This window comes from Mesoplodon bidens, assembly GCF_964165515.1.
Source record: "Mesoplodon bidens genome assembly, chromosome: 19".
In the NCBI taxonomy this organism is placed as follows: domain Eukaryota; kingdom Metazoa; phylum Chordata; class Mammalia; order Artiodactyla; family Ziphiidae; genus Mesoplodon; species Mesoplodon bidens.
This window is the reverse complement of record NC_138179.1, coordinates 5,370,238-5,392,986: the sequence shown is the minus strand read 5'-3', so window position 1 is coordinate 5,392,986 and position 22,749 is coordinate 5,370,238. Positions and strand designations below refer to the sequence as shown.

The following is a 22,749-nucleotide window of genomic DNA, read 5'->3' as shown; positions in this document are numbered from 1 at the left end:
GTTGAGTCATTCAAGCCAATCAGTGAACCTCTGAGTGCTAAACTGAGAGGGCTCATTCCCAAGAGGGCAGAGCTCAGAGAAGAAGCAATCACGAAGAGCTGGAAGAGTCTCCGAAGGCTTTGATGAAGCAGGTGGGGCTTGAGGGGGTTCTTGAAAGAGTCTTAGGTTCATTTAATCAAAAGGTAAGCATTGAGGCCCTGGTGTAAGTTTAGAGATACGGTGATACAAGAGACAGATAAGTGGCCTACCCTCGTGGAGCTGACTTTGGTGGAGGGGAGACAGATTATAAACGATAAATCAGTGAACAAGAAATTCAGATAATAAGTGCTCTGAAGCCAATAAATTGGGACTGCTTTACATTAGGTGGTCAGGTAAGTCCTCTCCGAGGAGGTGATTTTTGAACTAATATATGTCCATGCCACTCTCTCACTTCGTCCCAGCTTACCCTTCCCCCTCCCCATGTCCTCAAGTCCATTCTCTACGTCTGCGTCTTTATTCCTGCCCTGCCCCTAGGTTCTTCAGAACACTTTTTTTTCTTTTGAGATTCCATATATATGTGTTATGAGCTAATACTTTAATTACAAGAAGCAGCCAGTCATGCTAGGATCTGTGGGCAGAGCATGCCATGCAGAAGGAGCCACCGGTGCAAAGACCTGAAGTGGTGATGTATTTGGCATGCTGGAGACACTGAAAGAGGGCCCCTGTGACTTGAGAGGAGTGAGTGAGCAGGAGAGAGCGGCCAGAGGAGGTGGGAGGCAGGGTGGGGCCTGCTCGGGTAGGAACGGTAAGGAGTTGCAGGCGTTGGAATAGCAGGCAGTGTGGGCTAGCTCAGGGTCTAGCTGGTTTCTGGAAGCTCAGGGAGGTTGTCAGTCTTCAGAGGCAAATGTTTCACACATGTGCGGCGTGGTGATCACAGTGATCCTTTAAGACATGAGCCCCACCTTGTGTTTCCTTCCGTAGCCGGGATGGAGGTGTACACAAGGACCTGACTGGAGTATCCCTCCCCACCCAGCTGTACAATTGGGCCGCCCCGGAGGTGATCTTACAGAAGGCAGCCACAGTGAAGTCAGACATCTACAGCTTTTCTGTGATCATACAGGAGATTTTAACAGGTAGATCAAAGAGCTCATTGACGGTGACCAAAGTCCCTATTCTTAGGTTGGATTTTTTTTTCCCCCAAGAGTTACTTAGTTTTAGGAAAATGCAGGACACAGGCAAAAAAAACTTCTTAAAGGAAACCTCTTTGGGTTTATGGAAGGTATAAGATGATCTCCCAGAAATCTTTCTCTTTTAACCTGTTCTTTAAGACTCAGCAAAGCCCATCTATTAGCCTGTCAGTGGTAATGCATTTAATCCAAGGAGTGTTTTGTTTTTTTTTTTTTTTTTTTGCGGTATGCGGGCCTCTCACTGTTCTGGCCACTCCCGTTGCAGAGCACAGGCTCCGGACGCGCAGGCTCAGCAGCCATGGCTCACGGGCCCAGCCGCTCTGCGGCATGTGGGATCTTCCCAGACCGGGGCACGAACCCGTATCCCCTGCATCGGCAGGCGGACTCTCAACCACTGCGCCACCAGGGAAGCCCTTTTTTTTTTTTTTTTTTTTGATACGCGGGCCTCTCACTGTTGTGGCCTCTCCCGTTGCGGAGCACAGGCTCCGGATGCGCAGGCTCAGCGGCCATGGCTCACGGGCCCAGCCACTCCACGGCATGTGGGATCTTCCCGGACCGGGGCACGAACCCGTGTCCCCTGCATCGGCAGGCGGGCTCTCAACCACTGCGCCACCAGGGAAGCCCCAAGGAGTGTTTTTAAACTGAATATTGCTGTCAATGCTTAGGGGTCTCTGTGAGATGCCCCTTAAGAAATTTTTTTTTAATTGAAGTATAGTTGATTTACAATGTTGTGTCATTCTCTGCTGTACAGCAGAGTGACTCAGTTATACACATATACACATTCTTTTTTTTATTCTTTTCCATTATGGTTTCTCCTATTGAAAAACCATATTGAATATAGTTCAATATTGAATATAGTTCCCTGTGCTGTACATTAGGACCTTGCTGTCTATCCATTCTAAATGTAATAGTTTGCATCTACCAACTCCAAACTCCCTTCCCCCATCCCTCTTGGCAACTGCAAATCTGTTCTCTATGTTAATAACTTATAAACGAGGGGAAAGGACTGGCCTCTGAGAAGTAAACTGTGAAATCAAACACACCCAGGACCCAGCGTATGTATAAGCAGTGTCACTTAAAAGACATAGAAACCCTTCCAAACATATAGGACTCTAAGGTGAAGGCATACATACCACATTCACTAAGGGGGTGAGAATCAGCCCCCATTTAGCAGTGTTTACAGTCTCAGAGGCAAAAACCACACCTTCCATGACGTGAATGTCTTGGGCAAGCCTACTTGACACCAGGAAACATTCCCTTGTGGTCCCCAGGTCTGCCAGCAGAGAGTCCATACCTACATGAGGCTGACACGATTTTTTCCTGTCTCTGTGGCAGGGATTTCCCTGTTATTTGGGTCAAGTGGTTTCTCCTTTGTTATTGGGCTTCTGGTAGATTTTCTACAGAGAGAAATTAATTTTAAAGAGGTTGAGTGACTTGACAAAAGTTAGACAATTTCATGTGATTTCTTAATGTCTCTCCTTCCTATGGCTTTTTCCTTAACAGACAGCATACCCTGGGATGACTTAGATGGCTCAGTTATTAAAGAAACCATAGTCTTGGGAAATTATTTAGAAGCTGATGTCAGGCTTCCGAAACCTTACTATGACATCGTTATGTCAGGCATCCAGGTCAACCAGAAAGACCGAACTATGAACCTTCAAGATATCCAGTATATCCTGAAAAATGACTTAAAGGTAAGCTGTGAAGTTGTTGGGAGTTTATTTCTGCTTACCTATCTCAGGGGATAGGGAGTTAGAGACCAAGAAGAAGCTAGAGACCAAGTTGTAGGATATTTTGGAAATCCTCATTTCATTACACCCTCTCTGTGTTCCCAAGAAAATTCTAACTGCCTAACTTGGTGAGGGCAGCAGGGAATTGTGGAGGGAGGCTGTGGAGAGTCAGTACGTAAAAGGGACACCCTGTAGGCACACAGTGCGATTCAATGAATGACAGCTACTGTTATTACTTTTCTTAAAAATTTATTTTGTTATTTTTTTTGTATTTTTGGATGCATTGGGTCTTTGTTGCTGCACGCGGGCTTTCTCTAGTTGTGGCGAGTGGGGGCTACTGTTCGTTGCGGTGAGCGGGCTTCTCACTGCGGTGGCTTCTCTTGTTGGGGAGCACGGGCTCTAGGGGCACGGGCTTCAGTAGTTGTGGCACATGGGCTCAGTAGTTGTGACTCGCGGGCTCTAGAGTGCCGACTCAGTAGTTGTGGTGCACGGGCTTAGTTGCTCCGTGGCATGTGGGATCTTGCCAGACCAGGGATTGAACCCGTGTCCCCTGCATTGGCAGGCAGATTCTTAATCACTGTGCCACCAGGGAAGTCCCTGTTATTACTTTTTAAATATTGGTAATTAACAGTTAATTCGTTTATCAGGACTATAGTCAGTCTACCCAACAGGGGTAATGGGGTTTATTTGACACCTAGATATGTTTCTAAAACACCAGTGACATTCAGATGATTGCAGACATGTCCTTGCCGGTACTCCCCTTGTTACAGGATTTTATTGGAGCCCAGAGAACTCAGCCAACTGTGAGTCCCAGGGTGCAGAGATATGAACTCCATCCTGATGTCAATGTCTGTTTAGGAGTGACTTCAGAACATCCATTGCAAATAAAAGAGCTGAAGGAAACAGGTATGGCCTTAACCCACAGGTTTTGACATGAATGTGTTCTGAGAGCTGCAACTAATCAACTCCTCCAAACTATACTCATAACTTATACTGGGAAAGATGGATGCCTTAGGGAAAAATCAAGATCCTTAAAATTATTAAGTTAAACTTTTTGGGCTCCATATACACCTTGATTGGATCCAGAACTGTGCAGTAACAATCTGTTTCTTTCTAGTATGATTTAGGAATGTATTTAATTGTTTCACAAATAAAAATGGTGATTTTTAAAATTTAAAACTATTACCTGCTCATTATAGAAAATTCTAAACAATACAAAGAAGATTACTTAACATTTCAATTCGTCAGAAATAATTTGTTAACATTTTGGTGTTTCCTTCCAACCTTTTTTCTAAAGCCTTACTGCTTTTTAGTATACTTGGAAACCTTAGAGCTCTGAGCTGGAAAGGACCTTGCAATCACCTGGCTTGATGCCCTCATATTCCAGATGCGAAAACTAAGGTTCAGAGAGGTTGTGGCTTGCTCACAATTCCAGGTTTATTACGCAGCTGGAGCATAGGCCTTTGGATTCTGGCCAAGTGACTCTTCTCTGACTCTTTGGACAAGCCTGGAAGCCTCCAGAACGGCCCTCCAAGCTCTTACTACCTTGGCTCCTTCGACCCGTTCTCTGCAAGCTCTATACCATCAACCAGGGGTGGTGGGTAGTCAGTCCTGGAGTTATTTTTTGAGGTATTATCTCTCTCAGTGCAGTGGCTTCTTGGGCATTGTCTCAGCTTCTTTGATCAGATGCTCACAAAGAGCACAACTTGAACTGACATGAATATTCAAACACCTTTTGTGTAAAGTATGAATTTAGTCCTAAGATTCAGGGGCCTGTCATTTGCTTGTCCTGAAGTTATGCGTGTTTTGAACATACTATAACTTAAGCTTAGAACATTTCCTCCTGGGTTTGATCCTTCCCAAATTTTCTTTTTTTTTTTCTCTTACATAAATATATATATATATATATATATATATATATATATATATATATATATATTTATTTATTTATTTGGTTGCACTGGGTCTTAGATGCAACAGGTGGGCTCCTTAGTTGTGGCAGGTGGACTCCTTAGTTGCAGCATGCATGTGGGATCTAGTTCCCTGACCAGGGATCGAACCCGGGCCCCCTGCATTGGGAGCACCCAGTCTTAACCACTTGGCCACCAGGGAAGTCCCCCAAATTTTCTATCTCAACCCACGTCAAACTAGTTAGAAATACCCTCTCACCCTCTGTGTGTGTATCTGGTAGTCTTCCTAACTGGAAAGTGAGTGGGAAGATAAAAAGCTTTTTTCTGTGTTCTCATGCTGCTTGAACAACAAGCCAAGGCTGCTGAGCTGCTGCAATCACTTTAATCAGCTGCATGTTGCTACTCTTTTCAGCAGGTGGTCAGCTTCATTCACCAAGGCGTCACTCCACTCCCACCGAGAAAGCAACACCAGAGCCTCCGGTCCCAGACCCAAGTCTGGAGGCCCAGGAGACACAGAACCAAGATGCTGCTTCTCAGGCAAGCCTCTGCAGCTTCGAAGTCAACGAAATCTACTCAGGCTGCCTGGACATGGGCGATGACAAAGAGGAAGAGCCCCCAGGAACTGGTTCATCTCTTGAGGGGGCCAGACAAAACCAGGTAGAAGAGCTGAAGTCCCTGGAAGAAGAGTCGGAAGAGATGGAGAGAGAGGCGTTGTGCTGGTTTTGCCACGAGGACAACAGCTCTTCAGAAGCTGACACGGAGCTCTCCTTTGAGGACTGGGGCTGGCAGAATAGTTCACGTAGCTCACCCAGCCTGCCTGAGCCAGCCAGAGGAGCCAAGGGCAACGTGAGCAACAGGTCCCTGACCGAGCAGTACATCAGTAAGTGTGTGCTGAATCTAAAGATTTCACAGACCTTTCTGCACCAGAATGCCAATATGCTGAGGAATATTCAACAGAAAATAGATAAGCTTGAGATGATACAGAAGGAGCAGGAGGGCTGGTTTCTGTGGGCTTCCTCAAGAGAGTTTGCAAGCCGCTATGACTCACATTCAACCGTGGGCCCCCCATCTTCAAGCTATATGCCTCCTGCCATGCAGCTGCCAGGAGACCTGCAGCCGGACACTGAGGGCAACTGCCCGACCCTAGCAAAGTCTCCAAGAGCAATGAGAGACTTCCAAGGAGGACATTTTGGCAAAAGGTCCAAGAAAAGAAGCAGCTGTGGCTGGACACCTTTCACCCCTTTCCCCCAAGTCCCTGAAGAAAGCACTAGGGATCAGTCGGAGAAGGGCCAACAGGTAAGGCTGAGAAGTGGGAGCAGGGCAGCATCAGCAGGCTCTGGAGCCAGGTTCAGCATTGCCCCTAACCTGCAAGCAAGGACTGACGTCTGCACAGCCAACGCACAGTGGGGTCCTCTTGGCTTTGGGAAGTAAGGCCTCTAGGTTGGAATTCCAAGATAGATAACTCTTCACCTCCTGTTCCAAACCCAGCACACAGCCCATGTCTTTCTCTGTAAATTCAGAGAAGTTTGAACCATGTGAAATTGTTGTATAGGTTAAAAAAATCAAGGATTGACACTTTTATATAGTTCAGCTCACCAAATATGGTATCTTGGGCAGGTATTAATCCCCATTCTAAATTGCTTTTTAATTCATGCATTCACTCATTCAACAAACATTTTATAGAGCAAGAGGCTATTTATTAGACCCTGGGATATTATGATGCATGAACCACAAGCTCTACTGTGAGTATCTCAGACACCAGTGGGGAACAGAGGGACTCGATAGTCAAAGAAGATGCCTCAGAGGATGTGAGAAACCATGGGTTTCTCTTCAAGTGGTTCCTCCAAGAGCTTCTTAAGGGCAGGTCTTACTCATGCTGTGTCCCCACACCTAGAAGGGGGCCTAGCACGTAGAAGGTACTTGATAAACAGTCATTGAGGGAAGGACTAAACGAATGAATTTGAACAAGTTCACACATGCAGAGCTGGCTGCCTCTTGAATCAGAATTTTAGAGGTGGATTGAGCCCATCCTTTTACAGAGTGTGAAGCTCAAGCTCAGAGACTTAAACTTTCCAAGATCCACTGGTGTGGCTGAGAGCGGGGTGGAGTAGGAGAGGTCAGCACCATTGGAAGGAAGATCTTATTACTAAAATTGTTTAGAGTTGCTGGCACATGGTAATGAAAAGCAGGCTTTTGGTGAGTTTTATTATTGTTTTAAAATCCTCCACCTGCAGTGCACCCGCGTAGGCCTGCACAGGGCAGACGACTCCCACTTAACCCCCGTGCCTTGCTGCGCTACTGCCAAGGCCCACAGCTGGTCAGGGGCAGGTTTCTGACTCCCAGTCTAGGGCTGTTTCACTGTTCCTTGCTGAATTTCAGTGAGGCTTCAGTCCTCACTTAGAACATTTGGAAAAGCCTTGGCATTTGTTTTTATGTAAAGAGGAGGCACAAGGAATTTACTTAGATTCTTAATTTTTCTGTTTCTACTGGAAGTTAGAGTTTGCTAGAAAACCATTAGAAATAACTTTTATTGTATACTGTGTCTTGGTTACCTATTGCTGTCCGACAACAACAACAAAAGCCCAAACTTAGTGACTTAAAATCACAATGTTTTATTATTTCTCATAATTCTGTGGGTCAGGAATATGACAGGGCTTAACTGAGTGGTTCTTCCATTCCATGTGGCATCGGCTGGGATCACCCCCTCGACTGCATTCAGCTGGAGGCTGGGCTGGGCAAGAAGACCCAAGAAGGCTTCACTTACCTGTCTGGTGCCTTAGGCTCCCCCAGATGGCCTCTCTCGCGCTTGGCTTTTCATTCACCGAAGCTTCTCTGCAGCATGGCAGCTGGCTTCCCAAGTGAAAGCTGAAGCGGCCAGGCCTCTTAAAAACTAGGACAGTGTCACTTCTGCTGCTTTTCCGTTGGTCAAAGTCATGAAGGCAGCACAGATTCAAGGGGAGGGAAGTAGATTCCAGCTCCCAAATGGCAGGGAGGGAAGGAATTGAGGACAGCCGTTGTTGGAAGCCACCTACTAGTACATGAGACCATGTGGAAAACACTTTTACCATATTTCAATTGTTCTTTAAAAAGTGTACCCTGGTTTTCTAGCATAATCAAGGAGTAAGGCATTTTCACCGAAATGATTTTTTCAGACAAGTGAAATTCATTCTTTTAATTTCTCCATTCTCAAATTTTTAATCATACTGAATGAAAACATGACAAACTTCCCTTCCCATTCTAAATACCTACTTTGGATATATTCTAAATACATCCTGGCCTTTCCTTGGTGACCGTGACACTTTTCTGAACAGCTGTTATTGTGGTGTTCCATGATACAATGCTGCCACCCCATGAGAGCCTCTGGAGGTCATATTCCAGAGAGATTATGATCATTTTTATGTATCTTCTCACCTTTAGGCATCTTGCTGCCATCCCCAAATCTCCCATTTGTTGCCTTAATAGGTTAGGAAATATAATTAACTAAGTTTGTTAAAACTGGAGTAAGCAGATCGCAAAGTCTTTCTTTTGGATCAAGGGCATAGGCTTGCATTTATTTTGCTTCTACTATTTCCGAAGTATTGTGGCCTTTTTTTGTTGTTGTGTTTTATTTTCATAGCATCCCCCTGGTGAATTTAGGTAGATATTATTGTCCCTGTTTTATGGATGAGGAAACTGAAACATAAGGCTCTCTTAGGTTAGTCTGAGCAAAGATCAGACTAGAACCCAGAGCCTGGGGCTCCTGCCACAAAACCTGCTGCCTTAATATAGGGGAAAGTTTTGGGATTTAAAAAAAAATAAATTTATGTATGTATGTATGTATTTATTTTTATTTTTGGCTGCGTTGGGTCTTCGTTGCTGTGTGCGGGCTTTCTCTAGTTGCAGCGAGCGGGGGCTACCCTTCACTGTGGTGTGTGGGCTTCTAATTGTGGTGTCCTGTTGCGGAGCACGGGCTCTAGGCGCACGGGCTTCGGTATTTGTGGCGTTCGGGCTCAGTGGTTGTGGCACGTGGGCTCCAGAGCGCAGGCTTGGCAGTTGTGGCACACGGGCTTGGCTGCTCCATGGCATGTGGGATCCTCCCGGACCAGGGCTCGAACCCGTGTCCCCTGCATTGGCAGGCAGATTCTTAACCACTGAGCCACCAGAGAAGTCCAAGTTTGGGGATTTTTGATGTCTATTTTGTCTGCTCCTTCTCCACTTGTGCCCTGTTCAGCCTGGAGTCTTGGGGACCAACATTTCTATGTAGAGGCCTCCAGCTAAGAGATACGTTACTAGATGTGAAACATGCAAAATGAAATTGTCTTGAGAGGTCTGGATAGTTCTACACACTTAGCGAGACTGCCTTTAAAAATAGAATGTGAAGGGACTTCCCTGGTGGCACAGTGGTTAAGAATCTGCCTGCCAATGCAGGGGACACGGGTTCGAGCCCTGGTGCGGGAAGATCCCACATGCCACGGAGCAGCTAAGCCCGTGCGTGCCACAACTACTGAAGCCCACATGCCTAGAACCCATGCTCCACAACAAGAGAAGCCACCACAGTGAGAAGCCCGTGCACCGCAACGAAGAGTAGCCCCCGCTCACAGCAACCAGAGAAAGCCCGCACACAGCAACGAAGACCCAAAACAGCCAAAAAAAATATATATATATATATATATATAGAATGTGAGAGTGAGGGGAAGAGGAGTTCCTTCATCAAAGCACTGAAACGTGTCTCCTGATTTTTAAGCTGCCATCTCCTTGTGGTCCTGGGACACAGAGCAGAGGTGAACAGTTTCAGCCCACTCACAGAGCCAAGGACAGTGTGGAAAGAAACAGGAACCAAAATACGAGCAGGTGGGTTCACATGTATTGTTCTCTGTGTCACCATGTCTTTAGACTCCCATGTGACCCTGAGGCCACTTAATGATCTTCATATGTCTAGTGACAAAGAGATTGTGAGAGATGAGGCACAGTAACCCAGAAACAGATCTTGGCAAGTTCTCTCCATTGCATAAGTGAGAATAGTGGTATAATGGAGACTTGCAGGGGACATCAAGTGGCTGGCAGGTTAGCCAGACAGAGCTCATCAGTTGTCAAAAGCAAAGCATCCTGCCTTTCTGAAACTGCCCAGATTGTGGGGTTTGTTTTTTTTTTTTTGGGTCGCACCACACAGCATGTGAGATCTTAGTGCCCCAACCAGGTACTGAACTTGCACCCCCTGCATTGGAAGCACAGATTCTTAACCACTGGACCACCAGGGAAGTCCCCAGATTGTTTTTCTTATAGAAAGAATTGCCAAGTATTCCATGCACCAGTGCTACAGAAACCAAACTATGTGAAAACCAGTGTTGTTCAAAATAAGCGTCACTGACTCTGGGAGACAGAAGGAGGGGGTTGAACAGTATCATTGTTACTTTGCGGCCTCTGATTTTTAGCCAGATCAACAAAATGAATTGGTGTCGGCACAAATCACTGGAAGGAGAGTGTATGCGTACGCTGGGTTTTTAAGAACTTAGGTAAAACAAATTTTATTTTGCATAAGAGGAATTATTATTATTTTTTAAATTATTTATTTATTTATTTATTTTGGCTGCACTGGGTCTTAGTTGCGGCACGCGGACTCTTAGTTGCATAATGCGGACACTTAGTTGCGGCATGAGAACTCTTGGTTGTGGCATGTGGACTCTTAGCTGTGGCATGCACGCGGGATCTAGTTCCCGATCAGGGATCGAACCCAGGCCCCCTGCATTGGAAGCACGGAGTCTTACCCACCGGACCACCAGGGAAGTCCCTGCATAGGAGGAATTATTAATGGAGCAATAAATGTTTTTCAAGATAGAGTATTATATCCATTTAGTTTTCCTTTTCTGTGGTTAAATGGCAACATTAATCCACAGCTTGAAGTCAGTCCTCCTGGAAAGAAAATTTTGTTCCTACCCCCAGTGGTGGCTAAAACTAACGACAAATTTACTGTTCCATTCATTTTGGTTAAATATGTACATTAAGGGAGAATCAAGGAAAATGCCCAGACATTTTAGGTTAGTGTATTTTACCTTTACAAAGGAAATTAACTGAAGAACCACCAACTGGCATCAGAGAGTTTAGCAGTCACGTCATGGACAGAGGCAGATAGGGTGATGGTATAGCCACTGGATGACAAAGCAAAAGCTGTAGTTGTGGCTTCGCCTGCCCAGCTCCACCCTCTTCCCCCAGGAGAACAAAAAACTGACTAAAGAAAAGTTTAACACTTTGCTACCAATCCACCTAGTCTTTTTGTATGCTTAAAAAAATTGTAATTATATACATGTAGGCAATTTTGTATCCTCAGTTTTTGCTTTCTATTAGAACATGGTTATCCCTTGTTATTAAAAACATCCTGTAAACTTACTTTGAAATTGTTGAATTTCCCACATTGTTGAATTTTAGGTTGTTTTATTCTTTTTTTTGTTTGTTTTCCTGTTATGAATAGGGCTACAGTAACTTGTCAGTAAATTTTTTTTTGCATTTTGGGTTATTTCCTTGATAGATTCCCAGAAGCAGAGTTACTAGCTCAGAGGGTTTGAACATTTTAAAGATTCTTGATAGCTATTGCCAAACTGCTCTTCAAAGAAACTGATTAGATGTGACCTTTCCAATTCAACAGTCTCTGCACTCTGATCCAGTGGGAGAGTGGGGTATTCTGGATAAAAGGGAATTCACATCTATGCTATAGATCACACATTTTCAAAGAGTTAGTTTAATAGGTGATAACATATATATAGTCATGGAATATTTAGAGGAAAAAGAAACTCCCTTGTTTTACAGATGAGGAAACCTTGGCCCAGAGAGATTGAAGCTTGCCAAAGTCAGACAGCTAGCCAGTGGCAGGACATGGTCTCGAACTCGGTGAAACTAGGCTGAAGATCTCTGAATGTTCTTCAGAGCCCCTGGTGCCTCAAGACCATCTTTACAAATGTTAGCTTTTGTGCTATCACTGATATGCAGATGTGCATATTACCAGAGGATTCTGATCAAAGGGCAGGAACAGCTACTGAAACTTCACCTATGTTCTGTGGCATTGTGGCAGGGCTCTGCTACAGCCCAAGGACCAGGATTCTGTCTAGTGCAACTGTGTTTCAGTTGTGGGTCTTCTACCTCGAGATCTTCTAACCTACTCCTGTTATTTCTTAGCCAGGGAAGGCCTAGAGAGTCCAGTGCCCGAACCAGAACGACACAGCTCAGTGGTGCACTCCTCACCGTGCCAGGCCGCCCACAGGGACCACTCACATCATCCAGCCCTGGCCGAGGCTCTTCCAGGTAGAGCCTTGTGGGCTGAATGTTGGGTAGTCTAGTGCCTCTTGGTGGTGGGTAGGAGTCGGTGCAATCTCAGGAACGGCTCAGAGAATAGGCGACAGTCCTTCGGGTGGGCTGATGGGCTTGGGGTTGTGCCAGGAACTTGAGCAAACTGATGTGTCTGTGTCCACTCGCCCCCTTCCCCCAAATCTGTGCAATTCAGGATCAGTATGGAATCTGTGTCTTCTAAAATCTATAACACAAAGTCAAGAAATAATGAAGATGCTGGAGAGATACACTTAAAATGGAAAAGTGAGTATAAAGTCATGGATTCTGTTGAGCAAAATGAAATTTAAAGTATCTTTCTAACCTTGTTGTTATCTGTAAGTACACAGCCTGTATTGCATTGTTCTCCCATATTCTTTTCTTTTTAGATCATTCCATTTTAAAAGCAAGACCTTTCTGATTACAAACTGCAGAAGAGAAGTGCTTTATTCATTTCTATACTATATAGGAAATACTTCTATTCTACATGTGTATACATATATATATGTGTGTATGTTATATAACACATGTAAAAATACACAATATAGATGTTTAATATATAACATTATTAAGGTAGAGAGCTTGCAGTGTCACTTTCACATATTTTGTGGGCATTATCCTTTTGTATCAGTTTAATCTTGTAAGCTTAAAAGGATACAGCATCTATGTTTTTTGATACTAATGCTAAGTGACATTGCAAAAGTATAGAAAATTGGAGTGAAAACACACATGAACACATACATATGTCCTCCCAAAATATGAGCTCAGTGTGGTCTAGAAAGGCTAGACAAACTCAAATAGAATTCCTTCCATTAGTCTCTACAGACTAGGGGCTTCAGATGTCATTTTCTTATAAAATCTTCACAGCAAGAAGGTCCATCTACAAGTTTCCTGTTACTTTTTACTCTAATTCAGCAAAAAGCACTGTAACTAACGGAAATCCTGCCTTTCCCTTACTCTATCATCAATTCTCTCCTCTCCTCTGCTTCAGGCCAAGCTAAGGATGATGCAGTTCCAAAAAAGCAATCCTTGGGACCATATGAGCTATAAAATTTGACATAACTCTTTAAGAATCTAAAGCTTTTGTTTCCAGCGTTCACAGTAATCTTTTAAATGCTGCTTTCTCTTACATCCAGCGGAGGTGAAAGAAATGGCAGAGAAAGCAGCTACTGGGCAGCTGGCAGGACCTCCTTGGCATCCTCAGAGTAGTGTGACTTTAGAAAACGAGGCTGAAAACAGGCCTGATCCCCTGCTGCAGCCCCCCATTAGGGTCCCTGCGCACATGGATTGGGGGCAAGCTGTAGAGCATCCCAAGAAAAATGATGAGCCAGGAGGAAATACCAAGTGTGACAAAACAGACAGCAGTGACCGCGACGGTGACCAGTGTGGCAGACAGCCAGGGCCTCGAAGCTTCAGCGGTACGTTCAGTGGGACGAGTCAGGGTGGGTGAGCTCTAGCAAGTTGTCAGCTCTCAAACATAAGTAAACCTCCTAGAATGTTTCCTTTGGTCTTCTTTCCTTTCCTACCTGTCTGGGAATCCTGAATTCCAGGGAAAAGCAGCATACCCTTCTAATCCCACTGTCCTTCAGACAGGTAAAGAAGTCCAGAGATGCGTGAGTTTTTCTATTACCAGAGCAGATTCCTTTGTCCAAAGGAAGTAAAATAATCTCCATGCACTGACCCTGGATCTGGGTCTAACCTCACAAAGAATCGAACCTTTTACCTGAGGGCATTGGTGGAAGGCCACTCCCTACTGCCCACTTCTTTGCGTTGCATTTTAAGCCAGAAAAATTCTACTGGCTCTCAGAGAGTCTATGCCTGAGGAACTTAGAGACAAATGACATTTACTGTCATCACTTTTAGAGATTTGTAGGTGAAAACGGAAGACTGTGTATTTCTACCTGGTAATTTGCTTGCAATCAGGGCATGGGATATCGTTTCACAGTTGTTTGCAAATCAAAGGAAGGTACATCTAAAATTATTATTTATCTTAGGTAGAAAATCTATTGGTTTGGATTTTTTTGGTATTTAAAACCTGCTCCTTGTCAAGCATCGCTCTTGAATGGGTAAGCAAAAGGGTGGCTGATCCAGGGCCACGTGCTGGGGCCAGACTAGCCTAGTCTCCACTTTGATTTGACATATGAAACATAGCCACCCTTGGCAGAATATGCCTACATCTCTTCTCTCACGCCACCCTTTGCCCCGTCCATGCCATTTGAATATCACCAAATGACAATGATTGTGTTATGATTATTAGGTATCAGGCACCTGCCCCCCAGAAAAAATGAGCAGCCAGAGCATAGTGAAGTCTTTGAAGAAAATTCTGATGCACCTGTGGTTGTTGAGAAGTCTTACAACGTAAGTCATGCTGCCTGGAGAGCCAACTTGAACCCAAAGACCTGCTAGAACTGAGTTGTTATGTATTATGACATTGAAATAATATCTATAGCAGTTCTTTTTTGTTGGAGCTGTGCCCTCATGTCTCTGACATGAAAGAAGAAGTCTTTCCTCCCTGCCTGATACTTTTTGGGTTAGTTCAACTCAAAGCATTGTGTATATTGGAGCTTGGGAAAACACAGACAAGTGTTATATTCAGTTCTGACCCTTGAGCTTTCTATCAAGTTGGCTAGACAAGACCAACTCTTTTTTTTTCTTAATTAATTGATTAATTAACGTATTTATTTTTGGCTGTGCTGGGTCTTTGTTGCTGCACGCAGGCTTTCTCTAGTTGTGGCGAGAGTGGGGGCTACTCTTCGTTTCGGTGTGCGGGCTTCTCAGTGCGGTGACTTCTCTTGTTGAGGAGCACAGGCTCTAGGCCTGTGGGCTTCAGTAGTTGTGGCTTGCGGACTCTAGAGCACAGGCTCAGTAGTTGTGGCACACGGGCTTAGCTGCTCCGTGGCATGTGGGATCTTCCCGGACCAGGGCTCGAACCTGTGTCCCCTGCATCGGCAGGTGGATTCTTAACCACTGCACCACCAGGGAAGCCCCAAAGTCATGCTTCTTCACTTGCCTTTAAACGGGAATACCTGAGGGAGTCCCAGTTCTGAGCAGCCTCAGCCTGGAGGACAACGCCAACACGTGGACTGTATCTAGGCTCTTGAGGATCGGGGTGTTTAAATTCAGTCCCCACCTTGAGTCGTCTAGGGACTTTTTTCTTCCTGTGAATTTTAGAGCAAAAACGTCACCCAGCCTCCCCCCACTTTCACTGTGCAGGTAAGGATGTTGAGATTCAGGACTGTCATTTGTCTCATTTGCTCCAGAGGGTTCACAGCTCACTGTGGGGAAGGAGGGCCAGAGGTGCAAGTAGGCAGGAAGGTCTCAGAGAGTGTCACCCCGACCACAGAGTAATTTTTGCTACTCCATCGTTAGCACTGCCTCCAGCTATAAAGGGATTTGTTCACAATAAACACCAACTTAAAGTGATTTCCTACCTTATTAATAGGATCAGTCTGTGCAATCAACTTGTTCACCAGAGTCTTCTGAAGACATAACAGGTGAATTTTTAACTCCAGACCACGAATATTTTTACTCCTCAACTGCTCAAGGAGACTTGCCTCTTGAGGTAAAAAAATTTATTTTAATACATTTATTTATTTGTTTGTTTGTTTTTTATTTTTGGCTGCATTGGGTCTTCGTTGCTGCGTGCGGGCTTTCTCTAGTTGAGGTGAGCGGGGGCTACTCTTCATCGCGGTGCGTGGGCTTCTCATTGCGGTGGCTTCTCTTGTTGCGGAGCACGGGCTCTAGGCACACAGTCTTCAGTAGTTGTGGCACGTGGGCTCAGTAGTTGTGGCTTGCGGGCTCTAGAGCACAGGCTCAGTAGTTGTGGTGCACGGGCTTAGTTGCTCCACGGCATGTGGGATCTTCCCGGACCAGGGCTCGAACCTGTGTCCCTTGCATTGGCAGGCGGATTCTCAACCACTGCACCACCAGGGAAGCCCTTAGAGGTAAAAATTTACAGTTCAGGATAAAGTACATCTTCAGCTTTTCTGTTGCCTTATTCCTTTAAAATTATTTTTATTAAGAAAAATAGCTTACACATAAAAGTATATAATGTCAATTTATCAGTGCTTTTGTGTGTTTTGAAAAAACATGTGAAAAATAAGATTTTTTTTTTTTTTTTTTGCGGTATGCGGGCCTCTCACTGTTGTGGCCTCTCCCGTTGCGGAGCACAGGCTCCGGACGCACAGGCTCAGCGGCCATGGCTCACGGGCCCAGCCGCTCCGCGGCATGTGGGATCCTCCCGGACCGGGGCACGAACCCATGTCCCCTGCATCAGCAGGTGGACTCTCAACCACTGCGCCACCAGGGAAGCCCAAGATTTTTTATAATGAAGGTCGTAAGCAATTTCTCCCAAAATTGTGGCTCCTGCATTTGTACAGCACTTTGTCCTTCTTTTTTCAAAACACTTTCCTTCATGTTACCCAATTCACACATCCTTCCTGAGGGGAAGAGAAGGCAGCCTGCTGTTACTCCTCTGTGTGAAGAACTGGCGAACGCAGGTAGGGAATTAGCCCTGGCCTGGCCAGGTTTAGTGGCGAGAGAGCCAGGAATAGAGGCACAGTGTCAGCAGTGAATGTGAGGCTGTCCAGTACACAGGGCTTTCTCTGGGATCTGCCTAGCTTTTGCAAGAAGCTGTTTGTACAGAGTATTTTCATTTATAAGATGAAACTTATTGGATTATCTTATTTACTTATGTTATTTTCACCTCACCTGTCCCCAACCTGCCACTTTTTGAGGCTCTTTTACCAATATGGAAGGTACGGTAGAGGAAAGAGAGGATTGTACATGTGAGTCACAACATTTGACTGACAAGAAGAATTCAGTGATGCATCAAAAAGCGTAGTTTCCACTTGTTGGCACTTCTGAAACCTCAATTAGAGCAATTTTCCATTATTAATCCTTTAAACATTCTTGGTTTTGCAGTGGACTGGGACATTAAGAAAATCTTTAATAAAAATTTATAAAGTATATATACATACATATGTATATACATGTAGCATACATATTTACATACATGTAACATGTAGATGTATATAAAAAGTATAACAGAGAAGACTACATACATCTTCAGTGTACAGCTCGTGAACTTTTACATGCTGAACACACTCGTGTACCCAGCACCCAAATCAAGAAATAGATCATTCTTGATCCCCCAAAAGACCTCCTTGTGTTTCCTCCCACTCCCTGCCTCCCCTCAAAGGAACCAGTGTTCTGACTTCTTACCCCATAGAGTAGCTTTGCAGTCTGGGCCGTTTTTCCTACCTTGTTTGGCTTTTCTGATAAAGCACCCAGGGATCAAAACATCTTTGTTGGAAGGTTGTGGTGAGGAGGGGATAATGAAGGGAAAAGTCACCCGATTCCACCTCAGACTGGGAGGTGGGGGAGGGATTGTTGTTGAGGAAGGACCCAGTACAAATAAGTCCTTGACGTCTGTGATGAAGGTTTGTTCTTTTTCTACAGAAGATGTAGGAACCTTGTGAAGATTCTCAAGGTTTAAGACCATCAAGAAATTCTCTCCCCACCTTCTGATGATATGTCTGCCTCCAGTGACCCTCCTTTCTTTGCCCTTTCATTCTTTTGTAGACCTCAAGTCCCACTGAAGAAGACCTTGAAGGAATGCAACATGCTTGTGCCCAACCTCAAGCCTCTGGTAATAAGCCCTCAGGGCAGATTCCTGTGAGGGTCCCTCATCTTTACTTTCTGTCAGATCACACATGTTTGGAGCTGGAAAGGTCCCTAGAAATAACCTTCCAGACCGTTCATTTCACAGATGAGAAAACTTAGGCTCAGTGATTTCCCCTGCCCCTCACTAGCCTCATGACATCCATACATCATGTTACTTATCCCTCCCCTTGCATTCTTAGAGCATACGTTATAGCAGTCACTTCTTCTTCTGTTTTCCCCCTGTAGTCTCTTTCCCTAGATTTCAGGCTCTTTTGTGGCACATGGCAGGTGTTCAGGTATCTTTGCTGAGCTGACCTGAGGGATTGACCTAGGCCACACAGCTAGTTATTGACACAGTGACAACCAGAACTAGGTTTCCATGTCCTTCTCTACCCCAAAAGGCAGACATTTCACCACCATTTTCCTTTGGTTGCTTGGCATCTTAGCAAAGGGTTAATAGTAGCCAACAGTACAGTCAACGTAACATCCTTCCCTTGGGAGGCCTTGGGTTCTATATAACTTAGCAACTGCTTCCTGTTACATGGGAAGTTAACCTTGGATCAGCAGCTGGGGTGTGACACAAGACAAGATATAAGTGAACCACAGGTTCTGATACAGGCATTTAAAAAATTGTGCACTTTCGCTCTTTTAAGGTATGCAACCATCCATTTTTAAAACCAGGGTTATCCACCTACCAAGCCATGTAGCTCGGTCCAGGGTCGTGTCTCGACAGTCTGAACCTGGGCTGGGTGGGTTTAGGTTCCGACCACACTCCCTTCCTCCTGCTGCATACTCCAGCTGCCATCTCTAACCTGATGCAGGTCCCTGTCACAGGCACAAGTATTTTAAGAAGCTGTAAGCTTTTAGACGAACAGTTGAATTCTCAGGACAATATGTATTTAAAGTTCCCAAACCTGGGTCTCTGGCCACCCGGCTCTTTCTGTGGAGCCTCTGCCCATGATCACTTTCTGTGTGAGCCTGACCTGTACATGGCCACTTCACTAGTGTTTGGAAGAGAGTTGAGTAGGATAGAGAAGTTATGGGGCAGGCAGGTCAGAAAACCAGGGCTAGTTGGATACAAACATCTAAAGTACATGTAGCAGCCTCTGATTTCTACTCTGTTTCCTCCTTTTAGCCCTTCTCCTCCCCCTTTTTTCACTAGGGCTCTGATATATCAATATATCCTCTCCATGCCAGGCAATACAACAGGGGTAAAACTTGCATACATGCTGGGTTCCAAGCCCAGTTCTGCCACTGATTTTTTTTTTTTCTGCATTACCCTGGGCATGTCACTCCACCTGAGGGCCCCATTTTCCCTCCATGTAAAGTAAAGGAGAAAGTTAGACTCTAAAATCTCTAAGTTCCCCTCCAGGTCTAAATTGTGCTTATTAGGAATTCATTTATGCTTTCCAGGTGTTTACGCTTTCTAGGCATTTGAAAAGGGGTGGAAAGAAGAAGAACCCCTATGCTTCTCCACTGGTGGGGTTTCAGGGTAGCTTGGCTTCTGCTGAAGGTGGCACTTTTATAGTGGGCCTCCCATTGCCTACCAGACTACCTCCTGGACCTAAAGAATGGCAGGCGGATCATGAGCATTTGTCAGCGGGGCAGGCTGGTCTGTCTGTCCTCTTCTCTATAAACCAGAGCTATGTAATGGTGGGAAGGAAAATGGACACTAGCCCCGTGTGTCCAGAGGCCTTACTGAGAGTTGGGGAGGTGTGACTTCAGATGCTTGAGGCCAACGAGAACAGAAGACAGTTGAATTAGCTCCTTAGTACTCAAGACCCCATCGCCACTCTTTAAGTGGTGTTTGGTGGCCAAGAGACACAGTTAATGTTCTGGGAATGCCCAGAACATTGGTCTTTTTTAAAAAAAATTTTCATTTACTTATTTAATTTTATTTATTTTTGGCTGCATTGGGTCTTTGTTGCTGCACACAGGCTTTTCTCTAGTTGTGGCGAGCAGGGGCTACTCTTGTGGTGCACAGGCTTCTCATTGTTGCAGAGCACGGGCTCTAGGCGCACGGGCTTCCATAGTTGTGGCACGTGGGCTCAGTAGTTGTGGCGCACGGGCTTAGTTGCTCCGCGGCATGTGGGGTCTTCCCGGACCAGGGCTCGAACCCATGTCCCCTGCATTGGCAGGCGGATTCTTAACCACTGTGCCACCAGCGAAGCCCTCGTGGTCTTTTCTATTTGGAATCTTTAGTGAACAAACAGTTCTTGGTTTCAACGCCCCCTGGTGTCTGTTGACAGGAACCAGGTCAGTTTGCCTTCCTGAAAAGACAAAACAACATTTGTCTCCAGAAATAACTGTGCAGTTATAACTGAAAGGGCAGTAAATGGCTTGATGGTATTCTGAGAGTCAGAATATAGTTCTCCCCTCTGAGCAAGGGAGATAAACTTTGAGAGCAAAAACCTCTTCTACAGTGCTCACTCCAAACCCAATTAGTAAGCACTTCGTTTATGCAGATTATTTCTTATTCTGGACCAGACCAAGGAAAATTCTAGAGAATGAAAGTAATAATCTGGGATGGCAAAAATACACTAAAAAATGCATGTACTTTATTCTTTCAGGTGAAGAAAAGTTCCAAATGAGAAAAAACCTTGGAAAGAATGCTGAAATTTTGACCAGGTCTCAATTCCAACCTATACGAAGGTATATACTATTTTTTTTTTTTTTTTTTTTTTTTGCGGTACGCGGGCCTCTCACTGTTGTGGCCTCTTCCGTTGCGGAGCCCAGGCTCCGGACGTGCAGGCTCAGCAGCCATGGCTCACGGGCCTAGCCACTCCACGGCATGTGGGATCTTCTCGGACTGGGACACGAACCCGTGTCCCCTGCATCGGCAGGCGGACTCTCAACCACTGAGCCACCAGGGAAGCTCCCTATGCTATTATTTTATTCACAGTTTCAGACTCCTAGAAATAATGTTAATTGATGGTAATGCCCCATATTTACATGTTGCTCTTCTTCAAATATAATAGCCACCATGTTATAACAGTAAGCTTTGGGCAGCTTAGCTTTGTTAGGACTTGTTCAGCAGAATTGTGAGGGGTCGTGAAAAGGAGTTGTTATCTGTATTCATATCCTGACTCTGCTTTTCTAACTTGGTCAAATTTCTCAACCCCTCTCTTCTAGCTCCCCATTTGTAAAATAGAGATAAGAATCATCACTGGACATATTGTTAATTGAAAAAAATGCACAACAGTGTATGTAATTTAATACCATCTGTGTAAAAATGAGAGGGAAGGGAGATACCTATAATCCTTGTAGTGTGTCGACATTTCTGGAAGTCTATACTGTGGTTAACTCTGGAGAGAGAGTCCAGAGGTTTTGCTTTTTTTTTTTTTTTTTTTTTTTTTTTTTTTTGCTGTACGCGGGCCTCTCACTGCTGTGGCCTCTCCCGTTGCGGAGCACAGGCTCCGGACACACAGGCTCCGCGGCCATGGCTCGCGGGCCCAGCCGCTCCGCGGCATGTGGGATCTTCCGGGATAGGGGCACGAACCCGTGTCCCCTGCATCGGCAGGCGGACTCTCAACCACTGCGCCACCAGGGAAGCCCTGCTTTTTATCTTATAACCTTCTTTGCTGTTGGAATGTTCCACCATGGGTGCATACTACTTTTGAAGGAAAAAGCTACTTTGTTTTTTTTTACTTTTACAAATGAAAAAGAGAAATTCCATCTGGTTAAGGAAAGTTTCTGTAGACAACATTGAGTTTTATTTTTTCACCTCTCTTAAATAATATATTTTCAATTCTATTGAATAAGTGGAAGATTCTAAATTCAAAAAAGAAAAGAATTCTTACTGGGAATGTTGACATAGAGATTAAAAGTAATAATATGACCTCTGGGCATTTACCCAGAGAAATGAAGAATTACGTTTACACGAAAGCACATACATGGGACTTAACTGGTGGTCCAGTGGTAAAGAATCCGCCTTCCAACGCAAGGAACATGGGTTCCATCCCTGGTCAGGGAACTAAGATCCCACATGCGGCGGGACAACTAAGCCCACGCGCCACAACTACCGAGCTTGTGCGCCTCAACGAGAGAGCCCGCGTGCTGCGAACTACAGAGCCCATACACTCTGGAGCCTGTACACCACAACTAGAGAGAGAAAAACCACATGCCACAACTAGAGAGAAGCCCGTACACTGCAATGAAGAGCCTGCACTGCAATGAAAGATCCTGCATGCTGCAACTAAGACCCGATGCAGCCAAAAAATTTATTTATTTAAAAATAAATAAATATTTAAAAAACCCAACACATACATGAATGTTTCTAGCAACTTTATTCATAATAGCCAAAATCTGGAAACCCAGATGTTGTCTAACAAGTGAATGGTTTAATAGACTGTGGTACATCCATACCATGGAATGCTCCTCAGCAATAAAAAAGAATGAACTATTGGTACATGCAACAACTGGGATAAGTCTCCAGCGAATTATGCTGAGTGGAAAAAGCAACCCCTGCAAAGTTATTTACTATATGATTCTACATTTATAACATTCTTGAAATGATAAAATTGTACAAATAAAGAATAAATGAGTGGTTTCTAGGGGTTAAGAAAGAGATGGGAGTGGGGGGGAAATGGACATGGCTATAAAAGGGCAACGTGAGGGGTCCTTGTGGTGGAAATGTTCTGTATCTTGACCATATCAAGGTCGATATCTTGGTCATGATATTGCTCATTAGATTTGCAAGATGTCACCATTGAGGGAAGCTGGGTAAAGTGTATTTCTTAAAACTGCATGTGGACTTCCCTGGTAGTGCAGTGGTTAAGAATCTGCCTGCCAATGCAGGGGACACGGGTTTGAGCCCTGGTCTGGGAAGATCCCACATGCCACGGAGCAACTAAGCCCGTGTGCCACAACTACTGAGCCTGCGCTCTAGAGCCTGTGCTCCGCAACAAGAGAAGCCACTGCAATGAGAAGCCCATGCCCCGCAAGGAGGAGTAGCCCCTGCTCACTGCAACTAGAGAAAGCCAGCGC

General features: G+C 44.9%; 1 protein-coding gene across 5 annotated transcripts in view; it reads left to right on the top strand.

Annotated features, from left to right (window-relative positions):
- Positions 1 to 22,749, top strand: part of TEX14 (testis expressed 14, intercellular bridge forming factor) — a gene marked incomplete at its 5' end in the record, with an annotated part of 79,758 nt that overhangs the window by 39,448 nt on the left and 17,561 nt on the right. For 4 of the 5 annotated variants that reach the window (XM_081218305.1, XM_081218304.1, XM_081218303.1 and 1 more), the window contains 12 exons: positions 961 to 1,112; positions 2,670 to 2,860; positions 3,667 to 3,802; positions 5,219 to 6,102; positions 9,530 to 9,636; positions 11,953 to 12,078; positions 12,278 to 12,366; positions 13,236 to 13,517; positions 14,357 to 14,457; positions 15,542 to 15,661; positions 17,683 to 17,749; positions 20,334 to 20,415. In XM_081218305.1, the coding sequence (XP_081074431.1) occupies positions 961 to 1,112; positions 2,670 to 2,860; positions 3,667 to 3,802; positions 5,219 to 6,102; positions 9,530 to 9,636; positions 11,953 to 12,078; positions 12,278 to 12,366; positions 13,236 to 13,517; positions 14,357 to 14,457; positions 15,542 to 15,661; positions 17,683 to 17,749; positions 20,334 to 20,415 (2,337 nt within the window). The remainder of the gene's footprint in view (positions 1 to 960; positions 1,113 to 2,669; positions 2,861 to 3,666; positions 3,803 to 5,218; positions 6,103 to 9,529; positions 9,637 to 11,952; positions 12,079 to 12,277; positions 12,367 to 13,235; positions 13,518 to 14,356; positions 14,458 to 15,541; positions 15,662 to 17,682; positions 17,750 to 20,333; positions 20,416 to 22,749) is intronic. The other variant, XM_081218306.1, reaches the window with a different exon arrangement.